The following is a 20,210-nucleotide window of genomic DNA, read 5'->3' as shown; positions in this document are numbered from 1 at the left end:
AACTGAGTATGTTGCCTGGAAACAGAATGAATATTGTAGAAAATTAACAATACTATCTGGTGTTTTGTTGTTTCTGTTGCTAGGAACTATTAGCTTTGTTTGTTATTAATAGTTATTTATGGTACTTGTGATGTAAGTGCATCTTTATTGCACAAGTGGAAAGATTTAAGCACGAGGCGTCAGCCGAGTGCTTAAATTACACGAGCGCAATAAAGATCACGCTCACAAGTACCATACGTAATTTTATCCATGACCATAACGAAAAATTATGTTTTATAAAAGAAAATATGTTGAAAATAAGTCCTCATGTAATCACATACCATGGCATGGATTTTAGAATCATTGCGTTACTAGGTAGGTCATGATGTAGGAGGCCATGATTAGTAAAGAATGGTATCTAAGGCTTTGGATAAATAACAAATTATAATTAATTATATAATTTTAATATATAATTTTTTTCATTTTAAACGTGTATTTTCGTCTTTTTGAAGTTTCAGGAATTATTTAGAAGTTTTCACGGGACTATTGTGATTAAAATAATTTCACATTTTACTTCTGTAAACTTAAGAGGAATATTAAAACTTAATTAATCATCGTGTCTGTTTAGCTCAGTTGGCTAACGCGTGTTGTTTTAAAATCCTATAAACCCAACTTCGTAGGTTCAAGTCTCCTCGCATCCCAAAAGTTAAATTATTACAAAATTTTAAAAAGATGCATATTAGATATGGATGTAATGTACAAATTACGACGTAGCAGATTGAGAAAAGAGAAGGAGATGTGTATATTGTGTATGTATATTTAAGAAATGGTAATAAAGAAATAGAGGTAGTGACATCTAGTAACTAATATATTAACTTCTTGAGTAATAGTTGAATGGAAAAGTATACGTGTGTGCCCGGGTACTAGGAAAATACTAATGTACTGTGAGATAAAGTTCAAACTGTGAGGTAAAGTCTTTATCTCACTAGTGAAATAAAGTAATGTTGAATAAAAGCCTACTTTACAAACACAAAAGTATTTAGTAAAGGCATGTTTTTCGTTATGGTCATGGATAAAAATCTTTTTTCTACGAAAGTGCGGAATGATAGGTTTCCTGGCAACAGAATTAACATTGGAAGTACGATTTCCTACATTTGCACGCACTTTCTGCACATCACAGTTTTCTCTCCTAAATGAAATATGAAACGCTTCACATTTATATGAAGGACTGAGAATTAAAATAGATTATCCACCAACCACGTCTGGCGGTGTGCCCATAATTCAGAATAACTTAAATATTGAAACGTTAAGCATACAAAATGTCGTCCAAACTGAATAGCTGTTTATACCCTGCTAGTGTCTTGTCAACAAACCTGATGACGTAGATGAAAACGTTTTTAAAAATATTTTCAATTGTAATTAAAGGAAGAACCAGTGCAAAACTCGTATGAATTGAGTACATACTCGTTTTGCGATGAAGCCCTTTCCACACTAGTATTATAATATACAATTTCTCTACTGAATTAATTTAAACTTGTATTTTAAGAATGAGTAACAACAGAGGTGCCAGCTATTACGGTTTTCCTGTAATTATTACAGATTCCCCCCCACTATTACAGCATTATGGCTAAAGCGAAAATGATTACAATAAAGCAAAATTATCGTGGTAAATAAAAGAATACATAAAGTTTAATATAAAACAACCTCTTGAATTTACAGAAGTAACAGGTAATATGTAATTGTACATAACATGCCCTCTTCCAGGAAAAAAAATCAGAAACATTTTAGCTGTCAGGTCCATCTGTTCGTGCAGACAGCAGATCTTATTCTTTAAAAGAAATATTATTTTTTTTAAATTTCATTATGTATTTTTTTAACATTACTTTACATTTTCTTTTTTGTTCATTTGAACTGATTAGGATGCTGATATTTAAAATCCAAGATTTGGACGGCTATCATTTCGATTATAACAATAAACCCTTAATAAACACTGTAAAAATAAATAAACATCAAATCGCATGTTTTGATGAGATGCCATTGCTTGTTTAGCAACTATGACACTGAAATAAACATCTGACCCACTTTTATGTGCCTGTGCTAAAAGGACAGTGAACTTACAGAATGTCACAGTCTGCTGTCATCAAGTACAGAAACAAAAAAGCTTTTAACCAAACAAAAGATTTACATTAGTGTGACTGGACGCAATAAAACGTGGCTGAAAACTGTCACAAATATCAACAGAGGTCCATGCTCTGGCATAGACGACAATTAGTAGAATTTTGACGATAATCTGATTTAACGGAATAAAATAATAAATTATTATTATTATTATTATTATTATTATTATTATTGTTTAGTCAACTGTCCAAAGACAGATTGGAATTTCGTAAGTGACATCAATAAGGACTCACTCATGAGGCAACTAAGCCAAGAGATAATGGTGAAGGATCGGTGGGGCAGAGAAAAATTCTCTCCGGCACCAGGATTCGAACCCGGGTTTCCAAGGCTACTGGGAAGAAGATTTCTTTGCTTCCAACAGTAATTGCAACATCAAGTCGAAAATCTCAATTTTGCATTCGACTTATGTAAAGCTTTTCTTGCTGTCGAAATCCCTTTGTAGAAAGTGCAAGGTTGTGAGTGTAGTGCAATGTTTTTGTAATTGCCTTTTATTGCATATTTTAGCTAGTTATAATGCCTTTTCGCCTGCCTATTTTATCTATTTATGATGCCTTTTCGCCTGCCTATTTTAGCTATTTATGATGCCTTTTCGCCTGTCTATTTTAGCTATTTATGATGCCTGTTTGCCTGCCTATTTTAGCTATTTATGATGCCTTTTTGCCTGCCTATTTTAGCTATTATTGATGCCTTTTTGCTTGTCTATTTTAGCTATTTATGATGCCTTTTTGCCTGTCTATTTTAGCTATTTATGATGCCTTTTTGCCTGCCTATTTTAGCTATTTATGATGCCTTTTTGCTTGTCTATTTTAGCTATTTATGATGCCTTTTTACCTGTCTATTTTAGCTATTTATGATGCCTTTTTGCCTGTCTATTTTAGCTATTTATGATGCCTTTTTGCCTGCCTATTTTAGCTATTTATGATGCCTTTTTGCCTGCCTATTTTAGCTATTTATGATGCCTTTTTGCTCGTCTATTTTAGCTATTTATGATGCCTGTTTGCCTGCCTATTTTAGCTATTTATGATGCCTTTTTGCCTGCCTATTTTAGCTATTTATGATGCCTTTTTGCCTGCCTATTTTAGCTATTATTGATGCCTTTTTGCTTGTCTATTTTAGCTATTTATGATGCCTTTTTGCCTGTCTATTTTAGCTATTTATGATGCCTTTTTGCCTGCCTATTTTAGCTATTTATGATGCCTTTTTGCCTGCCTATTTTAGCTATTTATGATGCCTTTTTGCCTGCCTATTTTAGCTATTATTGATGCCTTTTTGCCTGTCTATTTTAGCTATTTATGATGCCTTTTTGCTTGTCTATTTTAGCTATTTATGATGCCTTTTTGCCTGTCTATTTTAGCTATTTATGATGCCTTTTTGCCTGTCTATTTTAGCTATTTATGATGCCTGTTTGCCTGCCTATTTTATCTATTTATGATGCCTTTTCGCCTGCCTATTTTAGCTATTTATGATGCCTTTTCGCCTGCCTATTTTAGCTATTTATGATGCCTTTTTGCCTGTCTATTTTAGCTATTTATGATGCCTTTTTGCCTGTCTATTTTAGCTATTTATGATGCCTGTTTGCCTGCCTATTTTAGCTATTTATGATGCCTTTTTGCCTGCCTATTTTAGCTATTTATGATGCCTTTTTGCCTGCCTATTTTAGCTATTATTGATGCCTTTTTGCTTGTCTATTTTAGCTATTTATGATGCTTTTTGCCTGCCTATTTTAGCTATTTATGATGCCTTTTTGCCTGTCTATTTGAGCTATTTATGATGCCTTTTTGCCTGTCTATTTTAGCTATTTATGATGCCTTTTTGCCTGCCTATTTTAGCTATTTATGATGCTTTTTGCATGTCTATTTTAGCTATTTATGATGCCTTTTTGCCTGCCTATTTTAGCTATTTATGATGCCTTTTTGCCTGTCTATTTGAGCTATTTATGATGCCTTTTTGCCTGTCTATTTGAGCTATTTATGATGCCTTTTTGCCTGTCTATTTTAGCTATTTATGATGCCTTTTTGCCTGCCTATTTTAGCTATTTATGATGCCTTTTTGCCTGCCTATTTTAGCTATTTATGATGCCTCTTTGCCTGCCTATTTTAATGATTCATAATGCCTAAACTTCCGGTCTCTGGTAATCACAATACAGAGGGTTTAGGAAGGGACTTACTATCAGGAAAAATACAAAACAAGCCCTACCCCTTCAACAGCTGGCCTGCCTCCTTATCGCGCACTCGTGCAAGAACAGCACTGGAGATGAGAGGAATCTGGGTGTTTCGGCCTTGCTCCTGGGCCCTGTGTGCAATGTCTGCCATGATGGCCCGCTGTTTGTTCAGGATGTTGTTCTGCACCACCATGGCCTGGTACACAGCTTCCAGCGATGGGATGTGCATCTTGTTCCTGCACAGTAACATCAGTGACAGTAGACAGCCTTCAAAACGTGTTTTGTAAATGTGTGCATATCAAAAATTCTCAATGAAAAATATTCTTCCCTTAGAACACATACACAACCATTCTATTATTATTATTATTTTTATTATTTATTATTATTATAATTTATTATTATTTTTATTATTTATTATTATTATCATTTATTATTATTATTATTTTTATTTTCATTATTACTATTATTATTATTATTATTATTATTATTCGTAATTTTAATCACAGAAAATTCAGTACATTGTTCATTTAGAAGGGATATCAAAGTCTTGACAATATGGTTCTCCCTGGACGGATCCTACAATTTGGTCTACCAATTTAGCCCATTAAGGTAAGCGTTCACTACATCGTATCGCACGCATCGGACGAATCGCACGGATCAGAAAAAGACTATCTTTGCTGTAATTGTTATGTAACCGCGTTCACTACATTGTATCGCACGCATCGCCTCTCGGCAAATCCATCCAAGTTTCTCAGATGAGAAACTTTTCCGATGCGTGCGATCATGGCCTTCTTTAATAAATCAATTTTAATTGGTCAACTCTTACTATTATGTTGTGCCATGTTCAGTGTCGCGCCAAAATGGCAGACGGAAAACTTATTTTGCGTGTAGAAAATTGTGAAGAATTATATAATTTGAGGCGTTTCCATTACAGATCAAGTCATTTCTTACATATATATTATGTAACCAATAGGCCTATTTCTTTCGTTTCTTCCTCTTCAATTAAGACGCATGAAGCAATTACAAATTCTTATTCGCTAACAGTCATAATTAATAGACCTAACCTCAACTCCTCTGTTTTCAGCAATGTCAATATTCTACGACGTTATGTGCTGATAGGGAATCCGATGAGATGGAGCCGTTACAGTGAACGCACTGCACTTAAAATATCCGTTGCGTGCGATTCGTATGAGGAGTGCGATACGATGTAGTGAACGCTTACCTTTAAAGTCCAGTTTATTTCTCTAAAGAAGATTTATAAATATACCTTGAAAATTAATTGGCACGTAAGTCTTTAATAGGCCAACCGATTTAAATGATTCAAGGTTTAATCAGTCCATCATCTAGCATTGTATCACAATATAAACAAAAAAGCCCTCGTCCCACACAAAAAAAAGAGTTTATAATAATACGTTTTTAAATGAAGCAACACTGATATCACACTGCAGTGCATCTACCTCCTTGTCAATATCCAAGGATAACATACCACTATTTATTTAACCTGGTCCCACCCCATCCAAATCCATGTCTACAGACAACATGTCCGCAGCTGTGGGACAGAGGTTGCCTTTGTGCAGAGACCAGCTCAACTCAGGCCCAACTTTAGTCTCGTTCTTCTTGTATACTCACTTATGACTACTGTGCAAAAAGAACCTGCTGGAATTAACGATACACAACAGATAAAAAAAAATATCTTTAACACATATTAAAAAACGATAATGTTGTTGTTGTTGTTGTTGTTGTTTTCTAATGCCAGGCATTTGACAAAGTCATTTGACCTCTTGCACGCCAATATTTTTCAAAGATATTATCATGGGTGAAAATGGCAAGTTGTAGCCGATTTAAGGGGAGAGGATGGTACTTTTTAAAACTTTTTTCCTATTTGGTTTAAAATTTTAATTTTTGGTATGTAGAGAGCTCATACTTGTAGAAACTCAATCAAAAATAAATATTTCGAAAAAAATTATTTGGGGGCCCAGATTTGAAAAAAATATACCCAATGCAGGATTTTACTAAAATCGATATATCTAAACCATTTTTAAAGGTAGATTCATCCAGTTTTTTGCAATGTACTTGCAAAAGAATGCTCTACAAACTGTCTGTAACAGAATGTTGATATTGGTCCCTACGTTTGTAAAATAAACAATTGAAATTTAATAACACTTTTCTGAATTCCTTTCTTGCAAACAAACGGACGTAGTTTTAAAATGAAATCAATTAACAAAATTCTGTTACAGAGAAAAGTTTTCTAATAGTCTAAAGAATGTGTGTTCTAAATATCATGCATGTATCTTTAATAGTTCAGAAATTATATCCATTTTTGTCTGGCAATGTAGCAAAAAAATGAAGTTACCATAAACCGATAAAAGGAAGCGAGTAATTTAAAAATCGATAGCGCAAAAAGAAAAAAAATGGCGTCTCAACATCTGATAAGGGCACAAATACCCACAAAATATTATGCTATGCATTCCACATATATCACAGAGCATTTTAAAGATTTTTTTTAATTTACTCATTTTTCACCAAAAAATACCATCCTCTCCCCTTAAGTGAACACCATATTTTAACGTTTTGGTGGCTACTTCATTCACACACAACCCCCCAGGATGTCTGGAGGACCACACCTGCTGTTGGTCGACAGGTCCATTGGACCTAGCTGGGAGATCTTGTTGATCACCAGCTTTCCCTCCTTAAGCCACTGGAGGACGACTTTAGTGCCATAGCAGGTCAGCACTAGGAACAGAAAAGTAGAAAGAGGAGGAAGGAAAGGGAAATGAACCCCTAGGCCTCGAATGCTCTAATGCCGTCGGGGTCGAAGAAAGTAAGAGTTCAGTCAGAGGACTGGATAGGAAAGGGTAAAGAGGGAATTAGGTATTGAATAGAGGAAAATTATACCAAATTCAGTCATTAACTCATCAAGCTGACCAGTGCTATTTGATGAGTAGCCCCTTCCTTTAGTTCAGCTTGTAAAATTATGCTTACTAACAACTGCACCATGGGAAGGTAGGGATGGGACATTGGGTATTTGTCCAGGTTGGTTCCTTAAAGCCTTCAATGGGAAGGATTAATGGCTCTCCCCCCTGTATCTGACAGATACCCTTTTGCAGCCAAAAACGAGAATGTATGTTTGAATAATTGGTGCAAAACAATTGTCAATATACACAGTGTCGAAAAAGTCACTGTATACTGGATGCACTAATTGCAGTAATGTAATAGAACAGAGATTTTAAACTGAATTTGAATGAAATGAAATTGATATGCCACATGGCAGTGTTATATGCAGGGTGCAAATTAAGATTTCTGATGGGGGGGGGGGGATAGAATCCTAGATAGAGAATACCACCCTAGATCATATATACCCAGATTGCTTGGCGTTGTAAGTTTTGACGGTAACAACTTTTGTCAGGTTTACTATGCTGCCATCTAGTTGTTACATAAGAAGTCATGTCATAACTCCCATTTGAATTGCATTAGCGACTGTACTGCCATCTCGTGTTCGTTTACAGCAGACAGGTGGCAATTCTGGTGGTTGTTCTCTTCAAGTGCAACCAATTTTAACATAGGAATGAGCAATCTATATGTGATCTGGGATACCACACATAAAATTATTATTATCCTCATTCCATACGGCTCAATCCTTAATCACACTGAGTTGCTTGTCTTGCATCTTGATCATAATAATAATTATATCCGTGAACAGGCTTAAGATAAGATGTGTAATTCCTAAGTTACTGATTGTTGTCAGCTTGCTGGTGATGATAATACATTAATATTATTTTCTTTGCTATAGAGTACATATACTCATATTAAAGCAAATATATTTTGTGAGGACGGGATAGAAGTTATCCCTGGCAGGGATGTTAATATGAATTTATGAGAGGAGGAAAGCTTTCCAACAGGGGGGGAAATCCCCCCCCCATCCCCATCCCCCCTGTTAATTCGCACCCTGATGTTAACTGTCTTCCAACATTGCACGTCAAGAGTATAATTTCCAACACATATTACAGAAACTAGTCGACATGGTAAGTATAAGTGTTAAGTTCGCAGTGACTTTTCGGACACTGCGTACATTAATATGGAATGACGTGTCGGACGCAACAGAACTCACTTTACATTTGGCTTGCAGGACTCCTGGAATTCGAGCCAATTGCTGTCGAGTTGTTCATTCACTTGACGCAGCTGGTTTTCCACATAATAAACGAGGTCCTTGATATTGGCAGCGTATCTTGCACTCACAGGATCCAAAGCCTGCGACCGGGCTAAGTGAATATACCTGCAATGCAAGGTGAACATTTATAAGAACATTGAAATCTTTCAAATCCAAGTTAGAAAATTATCTTATGACGAGTTGCCAAACTAACTTACTATTATGACAAGTGTTGTATTGCATGTTTCCACATATTCACATTTTTTTTTTATGTTCTAGTGATATTTAACTTATTTTATATTTTTGTTTTCATATTTTCCGATAATGATATATCTCTAATGTGATAAGTTGAGCTATATATAATCATAATTTTCCTTACTGTGTGTACTTAAAAATATTGTATTCATTGTATGCTTTGTACTGCACTATTTTATTACTACTATTTATTATTATTATTATTATTATTATTATTATTATTATTATTACTATTCTTATTTTTTATCTATTATTATTATTATTATTATTATTATTATTATTGTTATTATTATTTAGAAGACGGAATAGATTCCAATAGCCAAGTAGATGCAATGATTATTGACTTTTCACGCGCATTCGATGTAGTCCCACATGATATATTGTTGGTTAAACTACAATCAACGGGGATTGACTTCAGAGTGCTCCAGTGGATCAAGGAATTTTTAACTTGTCGTACTCAGAGTACGGGTAGGGGAGGAATTATCGAACCCAATTGAAATTACTTCCGGGGTCCCGCAGGGGAGTGTCTTGGGGCCTCTTCTATTCTTGGCTTTTGTAAATGATCTGCCAGTTAATATCTTGTCTAGGGTTCGCTTATTCGCGGATGATTGTATGTTATACAGGGAAATAAAAAGTCATGAAGGTACTACTCTTCTCCAGAATGACCTCAATAGAATAAATGATTGGGCAATAGCCAACAAAATGAAAATAAATTCTCTAAAGAGCAAAGCCATCAGCTTTACAAGGAAAAGAAATAAAATAGTCGCATCGTATACGTTAGGGGGTGAAACCATTCCGGAAGTTAACAAATGTAAATACCTCGGAATAACATTTAGCAGCGATCTCGGCTGGGGGGAACACGTTACAGACACAGCGGGAAAAGCATGGAGAGCGTTACACTTTGTGATGAGGGTACTAAGAAAAGGTTCTCATAAATCCAAAGAGATTGCATATAAATCACTAGTACGTCCAGTAATGGAATATGGGGCTGCATGTTGGGATCCTTACAGATTAGAACATATTAAGACACTGGAAAAGATTCAAAAACGGGCTCTTAAGTGTTGTCGGAAAAATTCACCATTAAAATGGGACACACTCACGGACAGGAGAACGCGAATTCGATTATGCGCACTGTTCAAAACATACAGAGGTGAGCCTGCCTGGAAAGAAATAAAAAATAGGTTGCAGCCGCCAAATTACTCTTCAAGGAACGACCACTCATATAAATTGAGGGAAAGAAGGCAGAGGACGGACACTGGAAAGTTTTCTTTTCTCAATCGTACTATCAGGGACTGGAATGCTTTACCTGCAGACTTACTAAAGGCTTCACCAACAACCAAAAATGTATTTAAAAATAGGCTTAAGGACCTTACTAATAGACGGTAATTATACACAGTACTTAAAGGGTGTAAACGATATGTTGTTATTGAAGTGTTGTATCAGTGAAGAATTATGTTGTGTCAGTGAAGTGTGTTGTATCAGTGAAGAAGTATGTCGTGCCAGTGAAGTGTGCTGTGTAAGTGAAACGTGTTCCTGTCAGTGAAGCTGTATAAGTTATAGTGGCAGTGCAAAGTATTTGAACAGTGAAATGTTTTTGAAGTGTTAGTGAAATCAGGATAGAATCAGTGAAATGTGTCGTAGTTCCAGTGCAGTGAGTGAGTTGACAGCGAAATGAGTGTAATGTTGAAAGGTACTTGTGCAGATATGAACATATACTCGTGAGTTTTAGTTCGATCTTAGTTTTAAGATACAAACTAGAATATTTCAAATGTTATTTTAAGTGATCGTTTCATTTAATTTAGTATATTCCCTGTTGTTGTTGTTGTTGTTATTATTATTATTATTATTATTATTAGTATTAATTATTAGTATTATCATTAATTGTATTTTTATTTAATAAGTTTATTATTGTCATTATTGAGTGTAATTAGTTACCACTGCCACCGGGTATATACCCATTGCAGTGTGAATAAATACATACATACACATACACATTATCAATAATTGTCTCATTTTTTTATACCTTGTATGTCTCATTTATTTTGACCTGCTGTTCACATTTTATTATGCTTTTTTCTTTCTTTATGTTATATATGATGTCTGATTTCTACTTACTTGTTGTTTACATTTTATTATTATTATTATCTTATTCAGTTTTGTGTGTAAAATTGTAATGTACTTTGTAAATTTGTAGTATTTTTGTAACGCAGTTTTACTCCTGGTTGAGTGTTAGAGAAGGCCATATGGCCTTAACTCTGCCAGGTTAAATAAATCATTATTATTATTATTATTATTATTATTATTATTATTATTATTATTATAAAATAGCCCATTGCTATAAAACAGAGGAGCTGTAATAGAATCTGTGAAAGTTCTGATGTTACCTGGACTTCTTGTATTAAAGTTAGCATGGATAAATGAATAGTTGTCTACAGTACGTACATAGGACTGGTGAGCTGCTGAGCACGGGACTTGGCCTCTTCAGTCCACGCAAATGCCTCCATGAGCACGGACTTGAGACTGTGGATCTCCACACTGAGTGCCTGGGTCGTGTCCTTCAGCTCCCTCCAGAAATTGTCCATCACTTCAACTTTCTGACACAGCATCTTCTTCTCCTCTTCTGTCCCCACCTGTACTAGTTCAAACATCACAATTATGATTTAGATAATGAAGAAGATAAAAAATAGGGTGCTGGCAGCCTAGCAGGACACTTTACCTCAAAAACAATACTGTACTTTCTTTGAATCGTGTAGCAGAAGATGATTTCAGTTGGATAGATGGATGGAAGGATTATACAGTTAGGGAAAAGGCTGTGAAAGGGTATCTGTCGGATACAGGGGGGAGAGCCATTAATCCTTCCCATTGAAGGCTTTAAGGAACCAACCTGGACAAATACCCAATGTCCCATCCCTACCTTCCCGTGGTGCAGCTGTTAGTAAGCATAATTTTACGAGCTGAACTAAAGGGAGGGGCTACTCATCAATTAGCACTGGTCAGCTTGATGAGTTAATGACTGAATCTGGTATAATTTTCCTCTATTCAATACCTAATTCCCTCTTTACCCTTTCCTATCCAGTCCTCTGACTGAACTCTTACTTTCTTCGACCCCGACGGCATTACAGCATTCGAGGCCTAGGGGTTCATTTCCCTTTCCTTCCTCCTCTTTCTACTTTTCTGTTCCTAGTGCTGACCTGCTATGGCACTAAAATCGTTCTCCAGTGGCTTAAGGAGGGAAAGCTGGTGATCAACAAGATCTCCCAGCTAGGTCCAATGGACCCGTCGACCAACAGCAGGTGTGGTCCTCCAGACATTCTGGGGGTTGTGTGTGCATGAAGTAGCCACCAAAACGTTAAAATATGGTGTTCACTTAAATCAGCTATAACTCGCCATTTTCAAATATTGAAGTGCAAGAGGTCAAATGATTTTATTGTCAAATGCCTGGCATTAGAAAACAACAGTAAGGGACAAAATGGAAACATTCAATAAGATGAAAAGGTCAAATATCTGGTTTCAACTCTGTGATTGGGTCCAGTGGCAATACAGATCACATGCTGACTTGATTACTTCACTTTTTTTTTTTTTCAGTCTCACCTGAACACTGATTCCACTGATCCGAGCTCTCAGCTCTGCAAGTTCCCGCCCAAAGTGCACCACTTCCTCATTGATGGCGTTATAGAAGACGCTGTTGTTGACAGCAGGTTTGGTGACGGGTGTGGCCTGCTTGGTGTCCACAGCTGGTGCCTCTGATTTGAGGGGTGCAGGTGGCACTTTGGTAATGGTTACCGTCTGTTCTGAGCTCTGAACGGATGGTGATGAGCTGCTGATCTGGAAGTTGGCAGATGCCTTCACTGCCACGTTTGGCATCTGTGGAACTGCAGCTGGCTTGGAAGTCTGCAAAAGTTTAAAAAACAAATCTCATTAGCTTGTGGTAATGCGGGCGGTTGTGATAACAACAGCAACAGTTTAGCTATATGTAGGGACCGTATTTTTTTTGGTAATAGCGATATGCGCGAAATTTTAACAATTACTTTCTTTTTTTTTTATAATCTAAATTTAACAGAAGAAATACTAAAATCAGAAGTAAACACTGAAATACTAAAACATTTGTCTTTAGAGACAATTAATATTAGCTACCCTCCACAAAACCGGCTTCATTTATACACTGACGGATCCTTGATCTCCAGAGAACAAGGTGCCGGTGCAGGTGTTACGTGCTGTCTCTTCTCACTTTATAGATCTCTTGGGTATGGAACAACAAGTTTTGATGGAGAAATCATTGCAATAAGTGAAAGTCTCAGGAATCTTCTATGCCACATCAATAAATTTAGGAATGCAGTTATATTGTCAGACTCCAAAGCAGCTATTCTATCAACAGTCTCTAAACACACACCTTCATCTCAAACAGCAGAAATAACTAAAATGCTGAATAATTTCGAGGGAAAAATTGTTCCGGAGCCGGGTATCGAACCCGGGACCTTTGGTTTAACGTACCAACGCTCTACCCCTGAGCTACCCGGGAACTCTAACCGACACCGATCCAATTTTTCCCTCTATATCCACAGACCTCAAAGTGGGCTGACAACCGTCAAGCAATCAACTTCGAGTGCACACTAACTCTGTGTGACTTACATTGTGGTTTTCTGTTAACGAACAGTGACGTGTATTATGCAAATCAAGATTTCAGGTATAACTCCCTGTAAAGTTGATTTGAATAATTTCGAGGGAAAAATTGTTCCGGAGCCGCGTATCGAACCCAGGACCTTTGGTTATACCTGAAATCTTGATTTGCATAATACACGTCACTGTTCGTTAACAGAAAACCACAATTTAAGTCACACAGAGTTAGTGTGCACTCGAAGTTGGTTCCTTGACAGTTGTCAGCCCACTTTGAGGTCTGTGGATATAGAGCGAAAAATTGGATCGGTGTCGGTTAGAGTTCCCGGGTAGCTCAGTGGTAGAGCGTTGGTACATTAAACCAAAAGTCCCGGGTTCGATACCCGGCTCCGGAACAATTTTTCCCTCGAAATTATTCAAATCAACTTTACAGGGAGTTATACCTGAAATCTTGATTTGCATAATACACGTCACTGTTCGTTAACAGAAAACCACAATTCAAGTCACACGGAGTTAGTGTGCACTCGAAGTTGGTTGCTTGACGGTTGTCAGCCCACTTTGAGGTCTGTGGATATAGAGCGAAAAATTGGATCGGTGTCGGTTAGAGTTCTCGGGTAGCTCAGTGGTAGAGCGTTGGTACGTTAAACCAAAGGTCCCGGGTTCGATACCCGGCTCCGGAACAATTTTTCCCTCGAAATTATTCAAATCAACTTTACAGGGAGTTATACCTGAAATCTTGATTTGCAACTAAAATGCTCTCTCAATTAATATCACGCAATAAAAGAATTGTATTCCAATGGATACCATCCCATTGTGGAATCCTGGGAAACGAGAATGCGGATGCTTTAGCAAAGAAGGACAGCACTGCTACTTACAGACCTGTTACTAAATCTATGTATTACTCTGTGAAAAGATTTATTAAATCTACATACTTAGACTTCAACAAACAAAATTTGATAACACAATCTCAAGGGAAAAAATGGAACTCTCTGCATCAAAATCCACAGTTAATTCCCAATTTACCACGAAAATCGTCTGTAGCTGCATTTAGATTGGCAACAGGCCATGATTGTTTGGCCAAACACCTGCATAGAATTGGAATATATCAGTCCCCTAACTGCCCATTGTGCAACTCAAACCAAGAAATGGATTCGGAACACCTCAAAATCTGTGCTTCATTGGCTGGTCATGATAGTATCTTTGAAAAATATTGGAGTGCAAGACGTCAAATGACTTTATTGTCAAACACCTGGCATTAGAAAACAACAACTTTCTTTTTTTTACATTTACCTCAAATACCATATTCAAGCAAAACAAACTCGCGAAATTATGCAAAATTTTTGTCATTGTGCGAAATATGTCAATAATCACGAAATATACACCCATCCTCTTTCAAAAACTACGAAATATGCACTAAAGTTTTATTCAACATTGTTTCTAATTGGTTTATTTTACGACGATTTATCAACTGCTAATGGTTCTCTAGAATCTGAGTCAAATGAAGGGGATAATACCAGTGATATGAATCCACGGTCTGGCAACGAAAGTTACTTAGCATTTGCTCTTAATGAGTCGAGCGAAAACCTCGGAAAAAACCTCAACTAGGTAATTTGTCCCAACCAGGATTTGAACCTGGGCCCGCTCATTTCATAGTCAGACATGCTAACCATTACTACACAGCAGTAACTTTCAACATTGTTAAAAAGCATGTTTGTGGCTTCTGTTTTAATTGTAAATAACTTGGGTAACACCAATATTTCTGTATTTTCTCTAAGGCTGTCGAAAAAGATTAATTTCTGTAGTCGACTGTGGCAAGGATTGAAGATTGTATGTAATATATACAGGGCTTTAAAAATTCTGTGGTGACTCACCAGTCAGGCAAAAATTTCACTAGTCAGCATGGTCGAACTAAAGAAGTGCAATTAAAAAAAACACACAGTTTCCCCCATGTGGCTGATGAGTGATGGAGCACCAGCCCACTTCGGCATGACTGTTCGTCAACATCTCAACAATATCTTTCCCGGAAGATGGATAGAACGAGGAGGCCCTTGCGCCTGGCCACCTCGATCACCGGACTTAAACCCCCTTGATTTTTTTCTGGTGGGAGCAACTGAAAAGTATTGTCTATGCTGAGCCAGTTCCTGATGTGTAGACCCTTGAAGAGCATGTCCTGTAGCTACAGGCTAGAACATTAAAAAGAGTGACAAAATCCATGATGCGATGTGTGGACACTTGCATTGCATCCCATGAAGGCCACTTTGAACATCTGTTGTAACATGGATGAAATTAATACCATATAATGTACCAGTATTAATTGCTTTATTGCAGACTCACCATCCATTTCCGGACACAAGTTGATATGAACTTTTTTGTTCTTTTTCCTGTCAGGAATCACCTCCTGAAGTTTGTCCCCTTACTTTTTATTCACCCTGTAGTGTTAAAAGTTGTGTAATCAAGATGTACTAATGGCTTGTGCAGCAAATGCTCCAAATTAAGTTCATTAGACTTTGAAATAAAAATTTTTCAGATTTATTTTCAATGAAAAATACCAGATATTTTGAAAATTATTTGCTTCCATAATAATGAAACATACTCCTTCTGAATGGTTTTTATGCCAAATACTTTTTGTTGAACCTATGTATCCTATGTATCTTGAGTTTCAACGCGAAAACACAAGTAACAATGTCAGGGCGATCAGTGGGTGTTTCATGTGGGAGTAAAGCAATAGCTATTTCAGGTCATTGTGGACTGTTAAGTCAGGTTTGCTATGCTTTCGAACAATAGACATAGCATTTTGGTATAGCTGCTGCATGTAGAGCTTGAAATATAGAGGGTAAAATCATTTTATCCTGCTAAGAGATCTTGCTGAAATGATCGAGAGACTACAAAATTTTGTAGGCCTCTTATTTTATCAGTAAGTTATACCGTCTTTCTTTAGGAACTCTAATTTTTGCGCTCTCTCTAGGCAATACCGAAAGAATGATGCATATAAGTATCTAAACCACACTGCCATTAAGTATATGAAAAAGACCCAATCCCACTTGATTAATAACTATAAAAATATTTGATTTTTAATAACAATATTATTATCTTACGTAAGTTTTGTAGCTTTATATACATAATAGCCGCCACTCAGAAAATTATAGAAATGAAGATCTAATTTAACATATTCTCTATATCTACTTATATAACCCCAAAACGTTTCACTTTCATATCATCAATATAGCATTAATATGTATAATTAATGAAAAATAGTCACATCATGGCATTAACTATAATAATATTTAATTTCTAATGGTAATAATGTCATCAAACCACCTCAAGTTTTGTAGATTTCAATTCCAATACACAGCTGTACTCAGAAAATTACACACCGCAGAATCAGACCTGTAAATGATTTTTAATAATTCTTGAAGTATTTAATAACCATTTGAATTTGAACTCTAAATATGTCAACAATCCTGCAGGTCATGGTCTTCGTGTAATAGCTTTTGTTTATTGTAGTGTGTGTTTTGTTTTATTCTGAAATCACGGCCGTGCTGAAATGCAATTAGTTCTCGAAACTGAAGAAAGATGGATTTTTGGAAAATAGGAAAATAATGTAGGAAAACTGATATTTCATTGAAAACTACTATTTTTCTGAAAAACTTTGGGTTCCAAGCTTCAAAATGAGGGGTCATTTATTAAAATCCGTTCAGCCATTTTCCCGTAATTTCCATTACCAGTTCAAATTATATATATAGATATGTTTATTTATTTATTTTTTTTTTTATCCAATGCCACCAGGTTGTCTTTTCGACATTTCTGGTCTTCTCTCCTGGCTGTGGCTTAGTTGTAAACCACTTCTGAGGTTGGGGCGCCTGGAAGGCGGAGTTACATTACCCCGATGATGTGATAGGATGATTATGATGATGTGGTGCCAGGAGAGGTCTAAACCTAAATTCCAGACCATGGACGAACACAGGAATAATCCCCTTTAAGGAAAAAGTCCTGTGCTCTAACCAGGAATCGAACCCGGGACCTCATGAACTATAGCCAGAAGCTCTGACCACTAGACCATGAGGCTGGTCGAGATATGTTTATATGCTTCTCATTTAAAATCGCCCGTACTATCACACTTCAACATATGGTTCCTTCCTCCTGAATGACCGTATAAAAGACCCTTCCTCAATTTTGGAAGTAAAAGTAGAGAAAAGAGGGGTTTTATAGCTTCACTTTGCTTCCCACCCACACACGTGAGAAGATTCTCTAAGTTGATTGTGCCTCGAATCTGTTCTCTTAAAATGTGTTCTGCATTGATCTGATACGAATCAAAGCTAGCTGGCCAAGCAGATAACTACCTCTGCTGCAATGGGAGTTGAAGTCACTGCAGGTACTGCAAAAGTGAAGTTGGCAGCAGCCTGGGGCTGAGCAGGCTTCAAGCTGCCAGCACTGGTTGTTGTTGCAGTTGTTGAAGTTGACAGGAAGTTGAAGGAAGGCTTAGTGGCTGCAGCAGGACTGCTGAAGTTTATGGACTGCTGAGTGCTGACTGCAGTGCTGAAGCTTGTGGTTGGAGTCCCTGTGAACCCCAAGCCAAGACCAGCCATCGAGGGAGTACTTTTCGGGGTAGCAAACCCAGCCAGCCCACCTCCAAAAGTGGTAGAAGGCGATGTTACCACGGCACTCCCAAAACCACTGGCTGGTGCGGATGATAAGGCTGAGCCAAAGCCAAATGTGTTTGACGGCTTTGATGTGCTGTGGAAAAAAGACAAATGCAATCAAGTTCACATTAAGGGGACACTCAACACAAAAGAAACTGAGTTTTTGGGTCAATTTTTTTCTTTTATTGCGCAATAGAGACGAGCATATACAGACGTGGACAAATTATTAGACTAAAAAGTTTTCTTGGCAACATAATATAATTCGTCATATCAACTATCAGTATAATTCACAGAGTCTCTATTGTTGTAAATATATATTTTTTTTTTAATCCAATGCCACCAGGTTGTCTTTACGACATTTCTGGTCTTCTCTCCTGGCTGTGGCTTAAATGTAACCCACTTCTGAGGTTGGGGTGCCTGAAAGGCGCAGTTACATTACCCCGATGATGTGATAGGATGATTATGATAATGTAGTGCCAGGAGAGGTCTTAAATCTAAACTTAACCTAAATTCCAGACCATGGACGAACACAGGCTGGTCATTGTTGTAAATATGATTGTTTACATCTTCTGGTATAGTTTTCCAATGGTTAAGTATATTTTTTCTGGCTATGTTCGTACTACTGGTGTTTTAATTATACTGGGTGTTCATTTCAAAGTGTGTCATGACGTCACTGTTGTGAGTCAGCGATTTGAAGCGAGTTTCAGCTTTTATGTCAGAGAAGTTGCCTATTAATCAAGGCGTTCAATCTGAACTTGAGAACGTGTACGGTATAACTTGAACGTCGTAGCAACAGATGGCGGTCTGTACGGTCTGTGTGCTACCATAACCTCTTTCGAACTGTGTTTTTCGCGGGCAAGTCGTACGCAGGGTATTTGTTATCATCGATTGCGTACGGCAACATTCCACAACACAAATCAAATGCTCCATGTCCATGTTGACCGTCCAAGTTAATGTCAACAAATACGTAAGTAATCGTCTTAACCCTCTATCCATATCCCGACAGTAAGAAAAAAACTCACTTCAGTTCGTGTTTCCAAACAGTTCACATTCTTGCCACTACTGGCGTTACCGTACGTATCGGTAAGTAATCTTCAGAATGAACGCCGTACTTGTTAGGCAACTTCTCTCGCATTTAGGTAATACGCCTCTGCGGAAGTGTAGGAAGATTGAATTCTCTAGGCTCATCGGCTAGCCACATGACGACATACAGCGAGCCATAACACATTTCGAACTGAACACCCAGTATACTGAAGAAGATATTCTCCCATGGCCTGCAAGAAGACCGAACATGAACGAAATTGAAAATCTGTGATCTACACTGAAGGAAAAAGTGAACTAAAAGAGGCTTACAACAAAACATGGACTTATTTAAGCACTGTGTGATACCTGGGCAAATGATGCTGATATTCAAAGAAAGTGTCAAACTTTGGTTTCCAGCATCCCTGACGAAATCAACGTGTTAATAAAGAATAATGGAATGTTCACAAAATATTAGTAACCTCCAGACTCAATTTTCTGTTCATTATTTCTGTGCAAAATACATTTTTGTTCATTATTTCTACCAATAAATACAGCTTCGTTGCACATATAATTAATTTAGTCTAATAAATTTGTCCACATCTGTATGTGAAACATCGTGCTCTTTTTTTGAAATATTCAATTTTAAAAATTCAAAGGATACTTTTATAGTAAATATTAACCAATTTCAATCAGATTTTTACAGTATATGGACAGTAACTGATTGAAAAATTTTATGCATAGAAATTATTATAACATTATTATTATTATTATTATTATTATTATTATTATTACAGTTATACTGTAGATTTATATGCAGCTATTTTTTAAATATTTAAAATACATCATATGCAGACTGTATGAACACGGACCCATTGATCATTGCTCCTTTCTTCAAATATTCAATTTTAAAAATTCAAAGGATACTTTTATAGTAAATATTAGCCAATTTCAATCAGATTTTTACAGCATATGAACAGTAACTGATTGAACAATTTTATGCATAGAAATTATTACAGCATTATTATTATTATTATTATTATTATTATTATTACAGTTATACTGTAGATTTATATGCAGCTATTTTTTAAATATTTAAAATACATCATATGCAGATTGTGTGAACACGGACCCATTGATCATTGCTCCTTTTTTCAAATATTCAATTTTAAAAATTCAAAGGATACTTTTATAGTAAATATTAACCAATTTCAGT

General features: G+C 36.5%; 1 protein-coding gene and 1 non-coding gene across 2 annotated transcripts in view; one reads left to right on the top strand and one right to left on the bottom strand.

The window, feature by feature from the left end:
• Positions 1-20,210, bottom strand: part of Nup214 (nuclear pore complex protein Nup214) — a 61,400-nt gene that overhangs the window by 14,255 nt on the left and 26,935 nt on the right. The window contains exons 9-13 of the mRNA XM_069842520.1: positions 17,675-18,068; positions 12,312-12,611; positions 11,163-11,350; positions 8,427-8,591; positions 4,354-4,554 (exon numbers count right to left, since the gene is read on the bottom strand). Coding sequence (XP_069698621.1) covers positions 4,354-4,554; positions 8,427-8,591; positions 11,163-11,350; positions 12,312-12,611; positions 17,675-18,068 — 1,248 coding nt within the window. The remainder of the gene's footprint in view (positions 1-4,353; positions 4,555-8,426; positions 8,592-11,162; positions 11,351-12,311; positions 12,612-17,674; positions 18,069-20,210) is intronic.
• Positions 13,658-13,729, top strand: TRNAN-AUU (transfer RNA asparagine (anticodon AUU)). The gene has a single exon. It is a non-coding gene; the product is annotated as a tRNA-Asn (tRNA).

This window comes from Periplaneta americana, chromosome 12 (genome assembly GCF_040183065.1).
Source record: "Periplaneta americana isolate PAMFEO1 chromosome 12, P.americana_PAMFEO1_priV1, whole genome shotgun sequence".
Taxonomy (NCBI): domain Eukaryota; kingdom Metazoa; phylum Arthropoda; class Insecta; order Blattodea; family Blattidae; genus Periplaneta; species Periplaneta americana.
The sequence above is the reverse complement of the archived record's forward strand: the minus strand, read 5'-3'. Positions and strand labels throughout refer to the sequence as shown.